The sequence below is a fragment of the Spermophilus citellus genome (assembly GCF_964194105.1).
Source record: "Spermophilus citellus genome assembly, chromosome: 4".
NCBI lineage: Eukaryota > Metazoa > Chordata > Mammalia > Rodentia > Sciuridae > Spermophilus > Spermophilus citellus.
In genome coordinates this window covers 17,740,789-17,764,036 of record NC_138185.1, presented here as the reverse complement: position 1 = coordinate 17,764,036, position 23,248 = coordinate 17,740,789, and the positions used below count along the sequence as shown (strand labels likewise).

General features: G+C 35.7%; 1 protein-coding gene across 9 annotated transcripts in view; it reads right to left on the bottom strand.

Moving 5' to 3' along the window:
* CHD6 (chromodomain helicase DNA binding protein 6) overlaps positions 1 to 23,248 on the bottom strand; it is a 211,092-nt gene that overhangs the window by 73,992 nt on the left and 113,852 nt on the right. For all 9 annotated transcript variants that reach the window (XM_081289966.1, XM_081289958.1, XM_081289959.1 and 6 more), the window contains 9 exons: positions 23,089 to 23,206; positions 16,721 to 16,807; positions 16,407 to 16,541; positions 11,627 to 11,748; positions 9,804 to 10,047; positions 8,346 to 8,522; positions 7,671 to 7,814; positions 4,518 to 4,773; positions 3,424 to 3,634 (listed from right to left, as the gene is read on the bottom strand). In XM_081289966.1, the coding sequence (XP_081146092.1) occupies positions 3,424 to 3,634; positions 4,518 to 4,773; positions 7,671 to 7,814; positions 8,346 to 8,522; positions 9,804 to 10,047; positions 11,627 to 11,748; positions 16,407 to 16,541; positions 16,721 to 16,807; positions 23,089 to 23,206 (1,494 nt within the window). The remainder of the gene's footprint in view (positions 1 to 3,423; positions 3,635 to 4,517; positions 4,774 to 7,670; positions 7,815 to 8,345; positions 8,523 to 9,803; positions 10,048 to 11,626; positions 11,749 to 16,406; positions 16,542 to 16,720; positions 16,808 to 23,088; positions 23,207 to 23,248) is intronic.

Below are 23,248 nucleotides of genomic sequence, written 5' to 3'. Positions count from 1 at the left end.
TTCAAAGAATAAAAACTGTGCAAGCAAAAAAAGGTAAATATACACTACATGGTTGAGCTATGTTTTAACTTAAGTCACAATAAACCCAGAATACTAATCTAACCCAGAATATTAACCTACTCCCAAACATTACATAGCATACTAAGAAGACAGGACAGAAGTTGCATACACCGTGAAATATAAAGTAGGATGTAGAAGGGCAATGAAAGTCTAAACATTCATTTTCCATTATGAGAACAGATAATTCCTAAAATTAAAAAATATCAAGGAATTACAACTAATAATATTATTTAAATTGAGCAGTATACTAGAGAAACAGCATAAGGAAGAAAGTAACTGCTTCTGAAGTGTGGAAAACTGGGGAAAAGGGAAAGTGAATTAGAACATTCACTTTTTCATAACTAATAAAATGATTTGGCTCTTCAAATCATGTGCATATATAATTTTGATGAAAATAAAAACTAAATTTAAAAAAGTAATACTATGAAAGACAGAAGAACCCTGCTGGATGAAGTTGGGGTGAGTAGACCATAAAAGAATGACAAGAAAATGGTTAAAAGTAGGAGAAACTTTAAAGCATATTAATTTAGGCATTTAGCTTAAAAGTAAGCACAAATAAGAATTTAAACTTAAAGTTTTTAAAAAAAAATTTTTTTAGTTGTAGAATGACACAATACCTTATTTTATCTATTTATTTTTATGCAGTGATGAGGATTGAACCCAGTGCTTCACATGTGCAAGGCAAGAGTTCTACAACTGAACTACAACCCCAGCCCTAAACTTAAGTTTCAAGACAAAAATTTGACTATTACAAAATTTAGCACTTCTAAAAGTAAATAAAAACCCACACTCATAAATAAAATTGAAAGGTAAAAATAAAACTAGAAGAGTGTTTGTGTATCTTGTGTTGGGGATTGGACATGGGAGACTTCCACTTCTGAGCTACATCCCCAGCACCCTCGCCCCTTTTTATGAGACAGGAACTTGCTAAGTTGCCCAGGTTGGCCCTGAACTTGAGATCCTCCTGCCTCAGTCTCCCCAACATTTTCTTAATAATTCTCATAAATTAATTAAAAATCAAAGAGCAATAGGAAGTCATTGAACAACATGCATAAGCAATCCATAAAAAAGAAATAGGTAATATGAACAATATTCATTTTCATTAAGTAATCAGAAATAGAAATTATAGACCATAATTCTGACTTATAGAATTAGCAAAGATTAAGGGTATTGATTAGGATACAGGAAAAAAGTGTTCTTAGACTTAAAAGCATATAAATAAAACCCTCTTATTAGAGGACATTTTGGAAATATGTATCAAGCATCTAAAAAAATGTACATCAGAATTTACCTTAGGGACTTAACTGGAAATAATCACAATGATGATAAAGGGATATTCATTCACCAAACCCCCTAAAATGCTGAAAAATTGAAAACTGTGGGACAGTATGTCATGTTGATCATCAAAATTTTGCTGTAGAAAAATAAAGAAAAGGAGGGGAGGGGGGATAGTAGAGGATAGGAAAGGTAGCAGAATACAACAGTCACTAATATGGCAGTATGTAAAAATGTGGATGTGTAACCGATGTGATTCTGCAATCTATATTTGGGGTAAAAATGGGAGTTCATAACCCACTTGATTCTAATGTATGAAATATGATATGTCAAGAGCTTTGTAATGTTGTGAACAACCAATAAAAATAAATAAATAAATAAATAAATTCAGCATACTACAAACAAAAAAAAAAAAAAAAAAGAAAAATAAAGAAAAAATCTTAAATGTGAGTTATAGCTGGGTATGGTGGTATACATTTGAAATTCCAGAGATTTGGGAGGCAGGAGAACTGCAAAGTTCGAGGCTAGCCTGGGGAAATAAGTGAGACCTTATCTCAAAATAAAAAAATAAAAAGGGGTGGAGTCTGTGGTACATGGGCCCTGGGGTTCAATGCCTAGTACAACAAAAAGTGAAATATTTTTGTTGTAGAATATTATCCCAGTTCAAACAAATAAACATAACATATGGGGGGGGGAGATGAAAAGGGTAGACCCCCAAGCATAAACAAGGACTTCTCTAAGTTGTAGTATTACATGTTTCCATATTTTCAAGACAAATTATTTAATACTGAATTTGAACACAAAATTGCAATAAATGATAAAAAAACAGCATAAAAGAGAGCTAAATGAAAACTTCCATACTTACCAAAAGTCTATTAATTACACTATTATTTATTTTCAGGAATCTTAAAAAAAAAAAAAGAAAGAAAGAAAGAAAGAAAGAAAAACCCCTAAAAACTAACAATTGTATATGTTTTGAAGAATAAGATATTTATATTAAGCAAATGCTTTGGCAATGAATTCCTAATCTTTGGTGAATTTATAAACTACAAAACTGCTTTGTCAGTTTAATTTATTCAGAGTAGCTTCATCTAAGGAAAAAAATAATGTCTCTATAATTCTATAATTATAATTAATTAATTCTATAATCCAGTAATAATGTCTCTACTATGGAGCTCTGAGAAATTCTTTTATAGGCTAACTAGATTTTGAACAACTTTGTACATAATATTAAATTTTAACATGCTTATAAAATTGTCATTTTCTTTAATATTTTTTACTTTAATACTTTTCTATGAAATACATGAGGGCAACAGAATCTTAAAGGATAAAAACATGGTTAAGACACTTGAGATATGCAAAATTTTATTATTTGAAAACTAATATGTTCTTTAAACTTAGCAATGCATAAGCTACTTAGTTTCTGTAATCTTGAAAAGTCTTTTATTGTTAAAAGTACATTTGTAAAAACCCATTGGTTATCTTCAGATCACTGATGTATCACTGTGATTAAAAATCTAAGGTAAGGTATATGATGTGACAAATGTGGTTCCCACACAGAATTCAAATCATCAGCATAATAACATGGGCATTTCATTTGCATGAGTAAGGAAACTCAGGTTCATGGAATTACAAATAAGAAATGAATTGAGAGGCCATAGCCAGTGTATTATAAAACCTTAGAGAACTTGCTGAGAAGGACATAAAGGCTTTCTGAACTGTAAGGTTATGCATTTTCAGAAACTTAAAGCAGCAATGCCTGATGGGATGTATTTCATCATTAAGCAGCAACAAAAAATGTAAATTGCTTTCTTAACCTTTTGTAATGCTATTTCAATTGTTAACTTCAATTAATATGAACATAATCGTACGGGTTTTTTCTTAAGCAAAATAAGGATTCCATATTATAGGCCATGAAATTCACTCCAATTAAACTTGAGTATACTTGGTCATAAGATTAACTTTGAATTTTATCAATCTTTAAGAGAAGATTCCGTTTCTCCATTTTTGAATGTGTGGCTGGACCAGAAAGATCAAAGAAAAGGAGCTGCCTACAGTACTGGATGCAGAGCTTTGACACAGGCTCACCTTCTTTGGATGAGATAATCTTCCAGGATATCCAGGCAGCGCACCATCTGAGAGAAGATGAGCACTTTGTGGCCACCAGCAATTAGCTTAGGGAGCAGTTTATCAATCAGCACCAGCTTCCCTGCTGCCTGAATCATGGCCTGCAGCTGAAAATCAGGGGCATCAGGGCTGTGGGTTTTTCGGAAATCCTCTAAAATTTTTTCCTCTGCCCCTGAAAATGAATGGAACAATTCTTTGAACAAAATATAAGGGTAAAAGCTGCTGTTTTAAAGACCCTGGAAAAAGTGAAATGGGTTCTTGTTAGATTCTGGACCAACAATCCAGTGGGAAGATGCTGCTGGGTGTGTGTTCCTGGAATGTACCCTTGGCAGTTCACTCACTGTTGGAGGGAGGGCCAATGAAAGTGCTTTGCTTTTCAAGGAGGACTGAGATGTCAAGTCCTAAGCTGACTCAAGTAGTAAAGAAATTGTCCCAGAGATTTGACAAAAAAGGCTTTCATACCTTGTCTTCACAAAACTCGTTGTAAGAGAATCCAAGTCACATTTTATTTTTTTTCTAAAAAAGTTTCATTATAAAAATACCTCTCAAGGGCTGGGGTTGTGGCTCAGAGGTAGAGCGCTCACACAGCATGTGTGAGTAACTGGGTTCCATCCTCAGTATCACATAAAAATAAATTTAAAATAAAGGTATTGTGTCCAACTACAAATAAAGGGGAAAAAAAACCTCTCAAAATCTTTTCTAACTAGTGAACTGTTAACTTTATCTGCAGAGTTTTAATCTCATTGCAGCACTATCTATTTAGCAAAGTTACAATTTTCCATCCGTGAGTGGAAAGTGTAGGCTAGCTTGTGAGTAAATAAATGCAGAGCTGAGTGACCAGTAAAGTCAGAGAAGGAAGTTCCAAACTTAGCTCTGTGTGTTTTTTAGCAAGACTCCTTAGGCAAATCCATCAACTTCAGTTTATACTGTGTAAAAAGGTGAGATTATATATGTAGAGCATATAATGAGAACTCAATACACAAGATCTTTGACTATCATTGGCTTCTGGCAGAGGCTTGTACCTGTCCTGAGTTACTCCCTCTGATTCAACTTACCATTGATCAGATAGGGATGGTTACAGCATTTTCTCAGCTCCATCATGGTGTTGATAAGATTGGGCATGTTGTGCTGATTTGCTCCCTTGGTCAAGAAGGAAAAGTTTTTCTCCAGGATGGCACGGTAGTACTTTTTCTGGATATTGGTAAGTTCTACTTCAATGATTGTCTCTTGTTTGGGAGCAAGGTTCTTTTCCACATCATCTTTCAGGCGCCGAAGCATCATTGGTTTTAGGATGGACTGCAGTTTCTTTACCTGTTTAGAGAAATGAGATCTATTTACCAGCCCCAATCCTAACTGAATGATTACTGTGGGGGATTCAAAGCTTTGCTAACATCTCTTGGATATCTAAATCATAGTACTGCAGTAGCAGACTAAAAGAAAGATCAGATTCCAAAAGGGGGAGTTTAAAATAGCACTAGAAGGAAAAAAAGAATCTAGCTTTAATTCACAAATTATCAAGAACTTATGACAATCTCACAAGATTAAAAAGGCAAAAAGAAGAAAGTACCTATTCTCTAGGATGGAGAAAACAAACCTCTCTCTCACTCTTCTCTAACACACATACATTACAGGGATTAACTGAAGAATATTTTAAATCTTGTTAGGAGGAACACATATCTCAAAGTGAAGATTTAGATGCTGAAAGAACACAGGGCGTAGAGGCAATCTGAAAATGGAATCCATCAATGTCTTTTAAACAACAGCACCAGCATATGTGTTTGGGGGTAATAGTATAGGAAATTAATGTCATACACTGACACCTCCCATTCCTTTGTGGCAGTTGTTACATCAGGGACACTTCAATCCTGATGGTATTCTTTGCTATGATCTATTTTTATCCTGACAGTCCAAGCCTGGACAGAGATCTCCACTCACATGAATGCACCAGCAAGGTGACTTGTTCCCTCTCCCAGGAAGACAACTGAGGTTGGAGGGGCAGGGGCGGGGGAGTAAGGGATTCAAAGTCAAAACACCTGAGTTAACCTGGGGCTAAAATGTAATAACAGAAAAATTAAGCCTAATAGGAGAATAAGGAAAAACGATAATGAAAAAAAAATCTAGTTTCAAGTCAGAAAAGGCTGTTTAATTTTTATAAAAGGGGTGGAATCTGCTGTGGCAATGCTTCTTTAATACAATGTGACTGACAGTCACTAGAGAGTGAGTTATTGAAACAGGTGAATATGCTTTACTTTGGAAACAGATGCTTTCTACCAATTTATTCACTGTCTTTTAAAATACAGATATCTCATAAAAACAGAGGGTAAAATACTGGTAACTAGAAACTGGGCTAGGGTGTGGGGCCTGGGCAGATGTTGATCAAAACTTCAGTTATGTGGGAGAAATGAGCTCAAGACATCTATTGTAAAACATGGCAACTATAATTAATAACAACGTTTTCTTGAAGACTGCTGTAAGAATGGATTGACTGTTCTTACCACATTAAATAAGTAGGTAAAGTAATGCATATACCAGCTCTATTTAGCCATCTATCACATATACATATCTCAAGACACAATATATAATTCTTTTTATCAATTAAAAATAATTTTTAAATTTAAAAAAAAGACATTTGATGCCATTTTAATGGTTTTCTTCTAACTAACCCCAATCTTAAACCTGACTCTCTTATGAGACCTTGATTTTAACAACCAAGGGTACTTAGGAATCTAATCCCCCAAAATGGATAAGGAATTACTATGTAAAAAAGCCCAAAGAGAAAAGACACAGCTAGCTAATTGTTAAAGATAGGGACAAATGTCAATCTGCCACATGCTGGGTTCAGCTTTTGCCCTTCACTTGGTTCATACCTTGAATCATTTAGAGTATACTATATGCCAGACACTGTGCTGGTCAATACAACAAACACAAGTTTGGAGAAGATGTGGGCCTTGTCCTCAAGGAGATCATTGTCTAGGAAGAAGAAAAAATGCATACCACAAATTAAGTGCAATGGGAGAAGAGGATGCATTTCCAGTGGTCCAAAAATGAAGAGAGGGATTCTGAAGGATCAACAGACAGGGCAAATGTAGAGGAGGGGAATTATGTTTGATTTTTCACTGTTCTCAAATTCTGACTTGCATCACAAGTAGAAAGAAACAGAATGGAATTACAGAATGTATTCTTGATATCTCTTAGTGAAATTTCCAAACCTTTTCAGTCCCCCAATTCTTTGCCCCAACCCACTTTTACACCATTGCTAAATTAATTTAGCAGGGTTAATTATGTCATTCCTATAATAAAAGCCTTGCATGGCTTCTCTATTACCTATACACTCTTCAATCTGCCTTACAACAAAACTGTAAACTTCTTCCCAATTCATCTCCTCTGTTTTCAGTTCAACCAGGTAATTCCTCACTACTCAGATTACGCTGGGCTTTTTTCCTATGCAAAGTAGTTACCACCTTTTCTCTCTCCACCAGTTCAAAACTTATCTGTCCCTCAAAATGTACTCATAAATTGTACTCTCTAAAATATTTCCTGATTTCTCTACTTCAAAGTTCTCAATTCTGTTATTTGTTCCTCTTATGGCACTTAAGCTTGTCTGGTTTATTTCTATAATTCCTGACAGAGATTTCTACTCATAGTAGATAGATTTTTATTAATGTTGGTTTTTTGGAATTAGCTTTAAGTCCAACAAACCAGATTTAAGACTAGACCTTCAAAAATAGGAAACTCAATTGATCCTGATAAAAGTGGACTACCCTAATATGACTGCCTTCTTTCCCTCATTGCCTGTGTATTGTATTGTAATCAAGAAGGTAGGCCTGGGAACAAGTTGTTCATTATGTAGGAGGAAGGATGAAGGGATGAGGGAAGCAGAAGAAAAGCATCATGCTCCTGAGATCAAGCATCATGCTTCTAAGGTCAGACCTGTGAGCAAAACCACTGAATGCACAAAGGAGCTCAGTGAAGCAGAAGGCCTAATATGCTAACATAAGACATTTTGGATGCCGAGTCATCTGTCCTTTGTAGTAATAGGAATTACAAATAATCAGGTGGTCCTCTCCAATATAAACAAATACAGAAAATAAAGGAGGTAATGATCATTTTACCAGAGATGCAAAATCCTGTCCCCATAATGACTTGCTCTTTTCTTGATGTGAAGGTAACTATCACATTATCTCCACAATCTTTTGGGCCCCTCTTACCTGTTCCTCTGTTTTCAGATCTCCAAACTCTTCCAGGAAAGCAGTCTCTGAAGGAAATTGTGATGGCTCCAAAAAATTTAGCAAACTGAAGAGTTCTTCCACAGAGTTCTGCAAAGGTGTTCCAGTGAGCAGCACTTTATGTTCCTATACAAATTAAAAGCACATGATAAAAAGTGTTTGAGCTATCCAAATAGTACATTTTAGTGGGGAAAATTAAACCAGGGCATTGTGTGCTTAAATTTGGGGCATTCTATTCAACCTTAATGAAAAGATGGAGTGCCAACACTTCATAGGGGTAGTCATCAAATGGGTCAACTTTTCTTTCACATCACTGATTCCAGCAGCAATTTCATGTTAACTAAAGCATTCATTCATTCATTCATTCACTTATCGAATACCTACCCACCACAAACTGACACTGTTCCAATGCATTAACATTAAAAGGTCATCATGTGTGGTACCAGTTCATTCAAGACCCAGAAACAAACCAAAACAGCTTACATTTTCAGGCCCCAAATTTCATGCTACTTAAGAATTCCATGAGCCCCTCTTGGATTCAATTTGTGGCAAAAGGACTATGTATATACAAGTAAGTGACATGTCTGAGGAAAACTTCCTCTACCTTGAATGGAAGAAATCTGTATTTATTTATGTAAAAAGCTGGCTAACTCTCACCAGAGCCATGAGCTTTAGCCCCTCCAGAAGTTTGCAGTTCCTATTCTTCAACCGGTGGGCCTCATCAATTATCACACAGCTCCAGTGAATCTTCTTCAGCTCTGGACAATCTGCCAGGATCATCTCAAATGTTGTGATGACAACGTGGAACTTGAAGACTCCTGAGAGGGGGTTTCCCTGAGGATGACACAACCAAAGGCAGAGCTTTTTACCATAGCTAATGGTATAAAGAACTCTGCAAATGGGTCGCCTGCTGAATTAGAGAAGAAAGCACTGTTAAATACTAAGGCCTAAGTGAGAAGCCAACACAATGCTTTCCTCTTGTGAGATAAGTTTTTTTTTTTTTTTTTGGTGCTGGGGATTTAACCCAGAGCCTTGTGCATGCAAGACAAGCACTTTCCCAACTGAGCCATATCCTCAGCCCTTTTCCTCTTGTGAGAAAGGAGAATATATAAGAATAAAATAGAGAATGTAATAATGAATCTACTACTTAGCAAAGAGAGACATCACATCCATGAAACAAGTAAGGCAGCAAGTATTGTCAAAAAGGAGACAAGGATAAGCTATGTAAGAAGACAGGGAGCCTATCATTTACTAACTACTATGATAAAGAAAGAAGATGGGGTTTATTCACACACCTCCACCTAGAACTTGATCTAAACCATGTATAGCTTGAATCCAGGAAAACCCCCTGCTACTTTTCAGATTTAAATAGTTTCATCTTATAACTCAGGTTCTAGCATAGATTGACTCAGGGCAAGTGCTATTGGAGAGGACACACCTTGGTCATTCAGCCTTTCTTGGTGTTGCCATCACATTTCAAAAGCAGAGCTGCATGATGTTAGAGCACATGTGAAATTTCTCCCAAATGTCTCTTGCTGTCTATGGAACCCCTGGGGAGAGCAAATGGCTTTCTTGATTGGAGTCATTTACTTTTTACCTTGCTTAATTGTAAAAACCAGTGCTGAAGACAAACATATAACCATACTCAACAAAGTGATTATATGTAACAAAATCTTTTTAAAAATTCTGTTGTGCTTTTAATAACATGAAACCTGTTTTCTCTTTAACTATCCAATGTGTCTACCTCCTCTCCAAACTCCCTGGCTAGAAATCTATCCACTGTATGATAATTCTTCTCACTTCCTTCACTGAGCACATAACAATCCAGATAAAATCTGCATATAAAAGCAACTTCATAAGCCAACACTAAAAGCCAAGAAAAGATCTCTGAGGTATCTCAGAGGGATATGAAAGCATGCCCACTAATCCTACGTTTTATCATAAATTAAAATAAACTATAAGGGCAAGAAATCAGCTTCAACAAACATATGACTCAACAGAGTAAGTCAAGAGTTATCAAAAGTATAGGAATCTGAAACTCCTGAAGATAAGTGGTAGATAGGATATTCTGAACTCAAGCAGTCCCTGGGTCTCTGTGATTTGTGTGAGGCTCACCTGTGCATCTCTGTACACCATTTCATATTGCTGGATCATCTGCCTGCTGATCTGGCTGCCATGGTACACAATGGCATTCATCTCTGTCCATGTTCGGAACTCCCGCTCCCAGTTAGTAATGGTGGAGAGAGGGGCGATGATGAGAAAAGGGCCATGGATTCCTCTGAGGAATATTTCTGAAAGAAATGTGATGGACTGGATGGTTTTCCCTAGGCCCATCTCATCAGCCAAAATACAGTTTTTTCTGTAGAGGGGAAGAAATACAGGTAATGCATTATCAATATAGTAGAGCTGTTAGAAGTTGGTAAAAAAAAAAAAAAAAAAAACACCTAAAAAAATAATAATAATGAAAGCTTCACAAGTATACCTTGATTGGTATGGTCATCAGTGAAGGCTTTGTTTTCATTTTATAGAGATGAAACAGGCTTATTTTTTATTATTATTCATACCCTTCCTACTTCCAAAATGGAATTATGCCAACTTGGGAGAAAATACTGAAGTAAGTCTATTAAAATATAAACTAAAAAAAATTACTAAATATTAAAATAATACTGAGGAAAAAATGCTTCAAACCTAAGCGAGTTTTTGTAATTGAAAAACTTCCTAGAAGCCAAGATAAAAATAAAAAGATGATAAGTTATGTGGTTCTCATCATTTATCATTTGTATATTATCAAAGGACAACATTTGAGGGGCTGGGGTTGTAGCTCAGTGGTAGAGCGCTTGCCTAGCACATGCGAGGCACTGGGTTTGATTCTCAGCATTGCATATAAATAAAATATAATAAAGGTCCATTAACAACTAAAAAAATATTAACGAAAAAAAAAGGATGTTTGAAACCATGTGATAAATTTCTTAAGAGTAAAAATGTTGGTTTCTTCTAGTGATCCAGAATCACAGACTGCATACCAGAGCTATGGCTCTGGAAGGGGTAGGGTATGTCCATCATCTGGTCTCACTCCCTCACTGTTCAGATGGGCAACCCAAGGCCTGGTTGGGTGAATTATGCTCTGGGTCACACCTTAGTAAGTGGCAGAGACTGACTATGCTAGAACATAGGTGTCCAGAATCCTATGTAGATGGGTTTTGCATAACAACACAATCTTAAAAATCACTATTATGGGGTATAATCTAGAATATTAAGAAAATCTCAACCCACCTTTCTGAAATTTCATCTGGTTGAACCAGATAATGACAAGAACTAGAACTCTAAAAATTCAAAATGGACTGCTATAGCACATAAGTCCAGTACATATATGGCTCACAATTTAAGTCCAAAAGTGGGGGCTATATTTCAGATCCGTTCTCTTTTAGAGCCTTTTGTTGGGGGTGAGGGAGACTAAAGACTTAGAGATAGAAAAGTTTTTAAAAATATTTAGTATTTTGTTTCATCTAGGTTGACCCCCACCACTCCCTTGCTTCCAGTAAGGCACAAAGTCAGGGATGTCTAAACATCATTTCTCTCCCCACCTTTTTTTTTGTACTGAGGATTGAACCCAGTGGTGCTTAAACACTGAGCCACATCCCCAGCCCTTTGAGATAGGATCTCACTGAGTTGCTTAGGTCCTCTCTAAATTGCTGGCATTAAACTTGTGATCCTCCTGCCTCAGTCTCCCTAGCTGCTGGGACTGTAGGCATGTCTTCCATGCCTGGCCTCATTTCTCCTTTTGGCTGAAGAAACACCTAAAATAAAAGCAAAATCAGCCTTGAACAATTCTAAATGGAGGCTATGCTGCTCACTCACCACTCTGCTACTGCCAGTTTTTGAGGCGAAGGCAACAGTTTACCTCCAGATACAGATATCTGGGTAGGTTTTGGCCTTACCTGTTATACCAATTAAAAAGAAGCCAGTTCATTCCCTCCAGCTGGTATTCCCGAAGTTGGTTACTGTTCTTATATTCTCGAGATTTCTCAAGTTTCTGCCAGGAGTCTGAAGCAGGCCGTTCCTAAGGAAGTAGCGTGAAGTACAGTACAAAGAAAAGGATGTTAGGAGCATAATACAATCACTGGCAAGGTGGTAAACCTCAAATACTGTCCAAAGGCTGGTTTCAAACTATAGTTGTAATTTTCTGAGTAATGAGCAGTCTTATATTTTCTAATTTTAACAGATTAAAAATACTTCTATAAAATTTACAAGTAATTAAGAAGAGAAATAGACACTCCTAAAACTTGATAAGTGTCAGATGGCTTAGACTCCTGGATGCCATTTTCTTCTATACTTTAATTTCCCTGCAAGCTAATATTAGGTTTTTTTTTTCAGTTTCTATTTAAAAATTTGTTTCTATTAATTCTTTTTTATATCATTTTAAATTTTTAATTTTAATTTGTTATGTATGACAACAAAATGTATTACAATTCATATTACACTTATAGAGCACAATTTCTCATATTTCTGGTTGTACACCAAGTAGAGTCACATTCTTCATGTCTTCACACATGTACTTAGGGTAATAATGACCATCGGCATTTGTTTTTTTGGGATTGGCTAATTTCACTGAGCATTATATTCTCCAGCTCCATCCATTTGTCTGCAAATGCCATGATTTTATTCTCTTTTAATGCTGAATAATATTCCATTGTGCATATATACCACATTTTCTTTATCTATTCATCTACTGAAGGGCATCTAGGTTGGTTCCACAGTTTACTGTGAATTGTGCTGCTATAATCATTGATGGGGCAGTGTCCCTGTAGTATGCTGTTTTTAAATCCTTTGGGTATAGACCAAGGAGTGGGACAGCTGGGTCAAATGGTGGTTCCATTCCCAGTTTCCCAAGGATTCTCCATACTGCTTTCCATATTGGCTGCACCAATTTGCAGTCCCACCAGCAATGTATAAGTGTGCCTTTCCTCCCACATCCTTGCCAACACTTTTTGTTGTTTGCATTCTTAATAGCTGCCATTCTGACTGGAGTGAGATGAAATTTTAGTTTTGACTTACATTTCTCTAATTGCTAGAGATGTTGAACATTTTCTCATATATTTGTTGATTGACTGTATATCTTCTTCTGAGCAGTGTCTGTTCATTTCCTTGGCCCACTAGTTGATTGGGTTATTTGTGGTTTTTTTTGGTGTTAAGATTTTTGAGTTCTTTATATATTCTAGAGATTAGTACTCTGACATGCACGTGGTAAGAATTTGTTCCCAAAACGTAGGCTCTCTATTCACCTCACTGATTGTTTCTTTTGCTGAGAAGTGAAGCTTTTTAGTTTGAATCCATCCCATTTATTGATTCTTGGTTTTAATTATTGCGCTATAGGAGTCTTATTAAGGAAGCTGTGGCCTAATCTGACATGATGGAGATTTGGGTCTACTTTTTCTTCTAATAGATGCAGTGTCTCTGGTTTAATTCCTAGGTCCTTAATTCACTTTTGAGTTTTGTGCATGGCGACACATAGGGGTTTAATTTCATTTTGTTGCATATGGATTTCCAATTTTCCCAGCACCATTTGTTGAAGAGGCTATCTTTTCTCCAATGTACATTTTTGGCACCTTTGTCAAATATAAGATAACTGTAATTAGTCTCTGTGTCCTCTATTCTGTACCATTAGTCTACCAGTCTATTTTGGTGCCAACACCATGCTGTTCTTGCTACTATTGCTCTGTAGTATAGTTTAAGGTCTGGTATAGTGACTCCATTTGCTTCACTCTTCTTGCTAAGAATTGCTTTAGCTATTCTGGGTCTCTTATTTTTCCAGATGAATTTCATGACTGCTTTTTCTATTTCTATAAGGAATGTCCTTGGGATTTTGATTGGAATTTGCATTAAATATCTATAGTGCTTTTGGTAATATGGTTATTTTGACAATATTAATTCTGCCTATCCAAAAACAAGGTAGATCTTTCCATCTTCTAAGGTCTTCTTTAATTTCTTTCTTTAGCATGCTGTAGTTTTCATTGTAGAAGTCTTTTATCTCTTTCGTTGATTCAAGTACTTTATTTTTATTCTGTTAATTCTTTGTACCAGGAAATGGCACTTTGTGTATCAGCTTAGCAAAGTACAGTGGGTCAAATATTGTGTTGGTTAGTTTCTAAAGTTAGCACATACGGCAAAAAAAAAAAAAAAAAAAAAAAAAAAATCAATCAAATTCCTTACATTCCCCTTAAACAAAATAGAGGCAGCCTTAGTACTTTATTTTTCCTATAAAACAATGGTTTCTAAAAATAATCTTCTCTTAAACTCCAGTGGGAATCTCATTTAGAATTACAATGAACTTATTAATTTGGGGAAAATTTAAATCTTTATGTATTAAGCTTTCTAGCCACAAATCTCATTTATTTTTTCTTAGATAGTCATAGTTTGCTTATAGGCAAAATGAGACTTTAAGATCTTAAAAATAAAAAATTCTTAGTGTGCCTATATGTATAAATGAGAATATTGAGACTATAATTTTTCCATATAATAACTTCAGTCTTTGATGGCTCACCTTTGGATTACTATAATCAAATTTTCACTTGATATGCTATTAACTAAAACCAAGCCACTTACCCATGAAATTTTAAAAAAAGAAAAAAAAATCCTCAATTATTTCATTCATGTTTGGAATTAAGTCTAAGCTATCCATGGCCTTTTAGAAAAGTATGTGATAACTATATTCTGGTGTGGTTAGACTTTGAAATGGGACTCTGCTGAACATTATCAACACATAGTTACAGGTGTTTTGAGAAACAAAGGGGGAAAACACATTATGCCAGTCTTAAAAAAAAAAAAAAAAACCACCAAAAAACCCACAACTCTTAAAAGCAAAAGCTTCTGAGTGAAGATATTCCTGTAAGTTCTTACGCTCTGTTCCCTTAAAGAAATAACGTTCTTCTTAGCCAATGGGAACTGTTCAGACTTCAGCCTGGATCCCTGAAGCCCAAACAACCCAGTTCATATGAGCTTCCTTGCCCTCAGAGACTCAAGTACCTGACTCTCAGTCCTGTAGCTACCATGACAGAGTTTCACTATGGATTTCTACTTTGCCTTGTAAGTGCTCTTATGTAGAGGTATTACTTTCTGATCTAGTCACTGCTTTGGGTTTTTCGTCTTTTAGGTTTATTTAGATATTAAGTCAAGACTGGTAAGATTACCTGTAAACTTCAAAATCTAGAATAAGATCCCTTAAAAAAAAAGTCATTCAGGCAAAGTACCATTTAGAATTTGTCCTTTTTGTAACACATAAAAAGATAGCTTTAATTATATCTTTAGAAATAATTAAAGAATTATTTAGAATTCTTCAGATGAAATTTCAAAATGTACATTTTCAATGAAAACAAATAAATTAGGGGAAAAAAGGGCAAGTATAAAAGGATACTATAGTTCATTAAGAGCTGGGGAGGACAACAGCCTCATAACTGCAAAGAAAATGTGAAATCACCACAAATTACCCTTGTATTCATTTTCCTGCCAAATGCACACAGGCTGAGAAACCAAGTGGGAGTCAAGCTGGGAGAACAGGTAAGAATCCTGATTACTTCTAGATGGTAACATAGGGTTAGAGTGAACTCCTTTCTCCTCTTGGCTTCCACCCTGCTTAGCTTCTGCATTATGCTGCACATCACAATCATCCTGTGCTGTCCATGTACAAACATTCTTCCACCACACTGAGCTCCTGGTGGGCAGGGGCAGTACCTTGTTTCTTATTATATCTCATAGAAGACACAACCTACAGCAGGTGCTTAATAAATGACTGACAAATTTAATTTAAAATGAACAACAGTATAATAGGAGAGAGTTAAAAGAGAAATTTAATAATCATGTAGACAAACAACATGAAACTATAAGTTTCTAATCACAATTCTGCATCTTAAAATGCCTCTTTACACCTTTCATATAGCAGAAAAACCTAAAACAAAACACTGCTCCTGAATGGATTCTAATAGGGATCTAAGTTCAATGCTGAGGTCTAGTCTTCTGAGTCTTGAGTTCTAGTAATGTAAAAGCAACAAATAACACTAATAAGGAACCAGTATGAGATTTTCATATGAAAATAGTGATTTTTTTAAACAAAAACTGATCATTTCAGTCTACAATCTTATCCTTTAACAACCATTTTCTTTCCTAATTATCTTAACAAGACTTTGATTCCAATCCTTCCCCCTTTTAATGATTGATACTCTAAATACACAAATACTCCAGAATCAAGAAAACACACCAACTGAATAAACCTATATCAAAACACTATGTTCTCTCTGTGGGGCCCCAGGGATCTACAGATAAAGGACTATTCTTCCTATTAAGAATATTCCAGTTGAGTAAAGGAAAAGGATAAAACAAAGAAAAGAGATCACTGATGAATCAAGAGATAACAAGAATTAAGAAAGACAGTATCTGCTGAGCTGCTTCTGCATGCCAGGTATTTGTTATATTTTCCATCTTCCTGACTGCATATGACAGCTACACACCAAGAAATCTAAGCTATGTCCAAGCTTCTTAAATGTCACACACAACAAAATAGAGCTGCAGGCTGACATAGGCAGGGAAATAAACACCCTAAACTGCAGGATCATCAGGGGGAAGGACAAAGGTAAGATGCCACAGAAATGGCTTAGGAGCACAGCTTCACAACCACATAAAATTACTTGTTATCAGAGGTACCAGACAGAAATATAGATACATTACCACGTGTTTAATTTCAGGGAGAATTTGAAGAGACTCAAATTCTTTAACTTTGGCAGGATCCACATCTTCCTCCAGCTCCCAAGTGCTTTCTTCATACGGCAGGGAGCACCACTTCACCAGGTAATGAGTCACCTCCTGATAGGAAGCAGGAGAAAAACTTAGGGTTCTTCCTACTAGATTAAAGGAGTCAATCACACGTTGTCACCCTTCATGATGACACATGAATAAAATAAGACAGAAGCCACATGATAATAAGTGACATACATAGAAGGAAGGGATGATGCTTTAGGAGAGGCAAATGGCAACACACCCACCTCCCCTGTCTCTGCATCCTTGGTGTGAGCCACTTCCAAGATGCGATCCACTTCTACATAGTCTGGATTGAACAAGTCTTCATCAGGCTAACAAACAAAGAACAATTAAGAGATGCATTTTCCTTCTTTCACATCTAAAATCTGGAACTTTTAAGTGGTCCTTACCATAGACTCTGTTAGAATCATACACAGAAAGGGTTTGCTTGAGAATAAAGTCATTTCACAGCTATTTCTTCACTGTCCCCAAATCTTACATGTCATGACTACATTTAAAGGATCCAACCACTGTACAGGCTGTGCCATGGCCAGATGAGACTTTCCTGTTAGTCACTACAGCTAAATGCAAAAATCACCACTAGGTTCTCCTTTTTTTTTTTTTTTAATTGCTTCTTGTTCCCTTGGCAGCTTGGAATTATACCTTCTTTTTCTTTTTAGTAACAGCAGCTAACATCAGAAGGAGTATGAAAAGAGTTTTCTGGGTACTGATAAAGTTCTATATCCAGATTTAGGTGGTAGTTACGTAACTGTGCTTATTTTGTAAAAATTCAAGATCATTTAGAATTGGGTTACTCATCTTTATACATATTAAACCTCAAAAAAGTTCAGTTACAAATCAATAATATGCAATATTCAAGGATATTTAATGTGGATCCAGAGTAATGCTAAGTGTTTTCATTTAAACCTCAAAACTACCTCATGGAGTAGAAGTTTAATTACTTTCTGGATAAAGAAACTGACAGAGGTTAAGTATAGTGACCAAGGTCAAAGAGCTGTGTGAAATAAATGGTCACCTAGCTTTCTCTTACCGAGAAACCCTCCTGCTGGACTGCTGGAACATTCTTACTGCCTCTTTGGATGGAAGACACGTTAGACACCATCAACTTTCATTGTCTAATCAATGCAGGAATACTTTCTACAGAATCCTGTCAAATCCACCCTCAAATTCAATTGCTCCCATAAGAAATTTACTATCCTTGAAGACGAATCCTTTGCCAAAACAGCTTTACTTCTACCTGCTTAATAGTAGAATCACAATCTTTATCACTATTTATGAAATTATAGCCTAACTTCCTAGCTCCTAACTGCTGCTTATTGGTATTAAATGCTTCCTTTACAGCAGTGGTAAGTAACCTGATTCTATCCTAAGTTGGCTTTTCAACAGTCTCCTCCCTACCTGGTTTAAACAAACACACACCAATTTGTTCAACAGTTCTTCATGTGCTATATTTCTGGATCTCTAGTATAAGCACTTCTATAAACACTGCCATTTATTATCTATAACAGCCAAGATATGGAAATATTCTTAAGTGTTTGTATCCACAGATCAATGATTAAAGAAAGTATGGTCTATATATATGCACAATAGAATACTATTCAGACTAAAAAAAAAGATCATGCCATTTATAACAACATGGATGAATATGGAGGATACTATGCTACTTGAAATAAGCCAGAATGAGAAAGACAAATACTGCATGATTTCATCTGTATATGGAATATAAAATAACATGACTTCTATGGACTCATAGAAGCAGAGAACAGAATGGTGGATGCCAGGGGCAGAGGGAAGGGGTAGGTGGGGTGATGTTGGTCAAAGGGTACAAATTTCAGTTAGGTAAAAAAATATTTTGGAGATCCAATATATAACAGTGGCAACAGTTAAAAATACTACATTATATACTTCAAATTTGCCAAGAGATAACATCTTAAGTGTTCTCACCAAAAAAAGAAAAAAAAAAAAGATAAGCAGGTGGGCAGACAGGCAATGAGGTAAGAGACAAGATATGCAAGCATGGTGATTATCTCACAACGTATGTTTATCAAAGCATCAAGTTGTATACCTTAAATATACAAAATTTTTTGTCAGATATAGTTCAATAAAGTTGAAAAACAATAGCACTGTGTCACTTAATTGTAGGTATTCTGTAAAGCTGATACTATTAGGAGTCCTGTTTCACACATGAGGATAAGTTTGAAGGGGATTATGCACATGACATAAGTTCACCCAGCTTGTGAGAGATTTAGTGAGCACATGCGTGCATGTGTGTGTGTGTGTGTGTGTGTGTGTGTGTGTGTATGTGCGAAAAAGAGACAGAGAGAGTTGTGAGAGAAGCCCCAGCAGTTTGACTCTAGAACCTAGGTGCAGACTATCCTGCAGTCCACTTCCCCCCTTTGCTCTCACTAAGCTATGGTCATGACCCCAACCACCACTAACGTTTTCCTGAGTTGCCCTTATGTTTTGCAAAGTCCTTCATCAAAGTCCTGGTACCCAAATGAACCAAGAAATGAAAAAAAGGTGCTGTGATATTGTATCAGAAGCCTCCTACCTCTGTGGTATGTGTGAGCTCACAGTATCTTGAGCTGGGTTTCCCTCACATCTACCTTGGCTACCTCATAAAGCAGTTGGAAATATGGGCATGAAGATATTCTACTCTAAACTCAGTTATCATTTGTATTACAAGAATATTATTTATCCAAGTTACTAGTAAAAATGTCTACTAGATTAAGATAAAAAACAGTGTTGCAGCAACTACTCCCCACTATTACTTATCCTTAATTGCACGATTTGCTCCAATCTTCTCGAAAGTTCTTCCTTCCCACCAAAGAATAAACTCCTGTTACTTTATTTCTAGACAACTTTACAGTTTACTGTCTGTAATCTAGGGAAAATCACTCCCTTCAGAATACATAAGAAAACAGATACGCAAGGCTGTGTAGGCTGTATTCAGGTGTTTGAACTTTGTTTCAAGAAAATGGGGAATGGTGTAGAGCAAACTTTCCTCCCTTACTTGGGTCAGTCAAATAACTACTGAGCACTGACTCCATGTCTAGTCCCAGTGACAGAAATAGGAGGAAGACATGGGCTCTGTCTCTCAGGGCTTAAAATGGAAGAATGGATATCAGGAAAAGGGTACACTTATACACTGTTGGTGGGACTGCAGTATGAAGAGTCTTCAAAAAACTAGGAATGGAACCATCATAAGACCCAGTGATCCCACTCCTCAGTATTTATCTAGTAGAACTAAAATCAACACACTACAGTGATACAGCTACATCAATGTTTATAGCAGTGCAACTCACAATAGCCAAGTTGTGGAACCAAACCAGGTGCTGTCAATAGATGAACAGATTAAGAATTTTTCTCAGCCACAGAGAATAATAATATTATGTCATTTACTGGTAAATGGATGGAACTGTCAAATGTTGCACTAAGTGACATAAGCATCAAATGTTTTCTCTTATATGTGGAAGCTATAGAGAGAAATAAGAAATTTTTTTTTAAAGAGAGAGTGAGAGAGGAGAGAGAGAGAGAGAGAGAGAGAGAATTTTTAATATTTATTTTTAGTTCTCGGCGGACACAACATCTTTGTTGGTATGTGGTGCTGAGGATCGAACCCGGGCCGCACGCATGCCAGGCGAGCGCGCTACCGCTTGAGCCACATCCCCAGCCCCTAGAGAAATAAGAAATTAAAGAAAAATGGAGGGGATCTCATGAAAATAGAAGGGAGAACAATGGTAAAGAAAGGTAAAAGAGATATAAAAAAAGATGGGAAAGGGGCGGAACTGTGGAATGAATTTATGCTACGTGTATGTATATCACAATGAATTCCACTTTAATGTGTCATCAGAATGCACTGATTAAAAAATAAATTTATAAATGGAAGACCAATAGAGTAGAGGATGACGTGGGGAGAAGGGGAGAGTACTAGGGTTTGAAATGAAACAAATTATGTTATATGCATTTATGAATATGTAAAAATGAACCCCACAATTATGTAGAACATAATGTACTAATAAAAATAAGTAAATAGAGCTGGGGTTGTGGCTCAGTGGTAGAGCGCTTGCCTAGCATGTGTGAGGTACTCAGTTTGATCCTCAGCACCATATAAAAAATAATTATTTCCATATACAAAATAGATATTAAAAATAAATAAAAAAGAATGGCTCTTTCAATTATAGTCATCACCTTCTAGTCCCAATTCTCTTTTAGAGGAATAGTACCATGAAAAACTTTTTTCATAGTAGCTTTACAATACACATACAGAGAATGAAATCTACCAAATTATGCTATGTCCATGTATGAATACACTACAGTGAATTTTGCTTATATACTTAATTATAATGCACTACTGAAATACTACTACTACTGCTACAACAACTACTACTACTACTACTACTACTACTACTACTACTACTACTACTAGAAGGGAGATCAGTAGAGTAGATCAAGCAGATCAGAAGGAGAGAGGAGAGGCGGGAAAGGGAAGATAACAGGGAATGAGATCGACTAAATCATGTTATGTGCATGTATGGATACTGCATAATAAATCCCACTATTATGTACAATTACAATGTACCAATAATAAGAAAAACAAACATGTAGAAAGCTAGGGCCAAATTCTAAGGTTAAATAGGAAGGATCCCAAATTGGGATAAGAATGATTACTGACATTACCCTAAAGTAATTTAGCACTTAAGGAAAAATGAACAGGACCTGAACAATGAGTTGAGTAAGAGTGTGGAGCAATTTAATGTGCCTTGATGGCATCTGAGTGCCCTTTTAGGGTTTAGTATTGTGACTTTACATTTTTTTTTAATTGTAGATGAACACAACATTTTTATTTATTTCTATGTGGGGCTGAGGATCAAACTCAGTGCCTCACGTGTGTGAGGAAGGCGCTCTACCTCTGAGCCACAGCCCCAGCCACATGACTTTACATTTTTAAGAACAATTTTTATTATTTCTTTTCTTCAAAAGTTATCTATATAAAAGTGAAAATTACATATTAAAAAAAGAGGAAAATTACCATGATCCCATCAACCAGAAAAAATGATGTTAATTTTCATGAATATATTCAACACATTTTCTATTACCTATACATTATTATAGTGCTTCTATTTTCCTGCACACCCAAAATGGCACTGTCACATTTACTGTAGAAACCTGACATTTCCCACTCGTAACAGTTGACAACACTAAGTATATTTCCACATCACCAGTATTTTCAATATTACTTTTACTAGACATTCTATTAGTATGCATGAATTAACAAAAGCCTATTATCTAACATTTTGTTTGTTTTCAAATTTTCACCAATATAAACAACTCTTTTTTTTTTTTTAAAAGAGAGAGTGAGAGAGGAGAGAGAGAGAGAGAGAGAGAGAGAGAATTTTTTTTTTTTTAATATTTATTTTTTAGTTCTCGGCGGACACAACATCTTTGTTGGTATGTGGTGCTGAGGATCGAACCCGGGCCGCACGCATACCAGGCGAGCCACATCCCCAGCCCTAAACAACTCTTTATCATAACTAAAACTCTGTGCAAAGATTTAAGAATTTCCTTAAAATAAGTGACAGAATTACAATTTCTGGGACAAAGGCTATCCAGATTTTGGGATACCTGAGGCCTCTTGCCACACTGCTCTTCTAATAGCATTTATGCTCCCATCCAGGCAGTGTCCCTTACAACCTTAAATGTCTCTTAAAACCTCCAAACATTTGATAAGCAAAAACTAGATCTCCATTTTAATCTGCCTTTGATTACTGTTGAAACCTGCTATATCTTTCTATGTGTAATGACCAATTTTTCCTTCTTTTTGAATTCCCTGATAATTTGTTCACTTTTCCCATTTGAAGTTTTGTATTATTCCCGTTGAGTGATAAGAGAATTTCTTTCATTAAAGCTATTTGTTATATGTATATAATATATGTGTGTGTGTGTCTGTGTATGCATGCACATAAATATAAATAGGAAAGCTCTCCTATTGGATGTGAAGAATGTATGCCATGTAAGTATGTGCATTTATATAATTAGGAAAAATATACATGTACTTAATATAAATCCATATTTCCTAATTATTTGCTCAAGATATCATTAGGCATTAATTTAATAGGCATTAATTTAATTTTAATTAATAGATTTAATATTCAAAACCATCAGTCCTTTCTCTTATTAAGATTTAGAAACTCTTAAGTTTGTATAATTATAGTTATTTATTTTCTAAGAATTATGGCTTGGTTTTTGTTTTTGCATTCAAACTTTAAGACTTTTTGGAATGCCATTTTTATGGTGATAAGGCAGGGATGAAAAATTGTGTGAATATCCCTTTAACTCTATTTATTGGTATTCAGAGCAAAATGCATGTCCTTATGAGTTGTCAGTTTATAAACTTTGATCTTCATATCTTGGTAGGTGATTGGTTTTTTTTTTTTGGCTTAAATCTAGTCTAGTTTTGCTACAAACCAGCACACACTCATCAATTTGACCAGAGAAACAACAGACTTCAACTTGGACTTAGAAACTTAAACCCAGTATTTACTGCTACAGTAAAAGCAGTAGTCAAATGAATCAGTAAATATTTCTTTACCTCTGTAAAAATGTGCTTCATCTGGGCTTGTTTATTCCTAAATCGCTTGATCTTCTGTGCAATGCGAGGATCCTTTTCCAGCTCTTCCATTGTGGCCCATTTACAGTGTAAGTAGGAACTATCCAAAAACATACAAATTATGAGACAAGCACATAGTTAG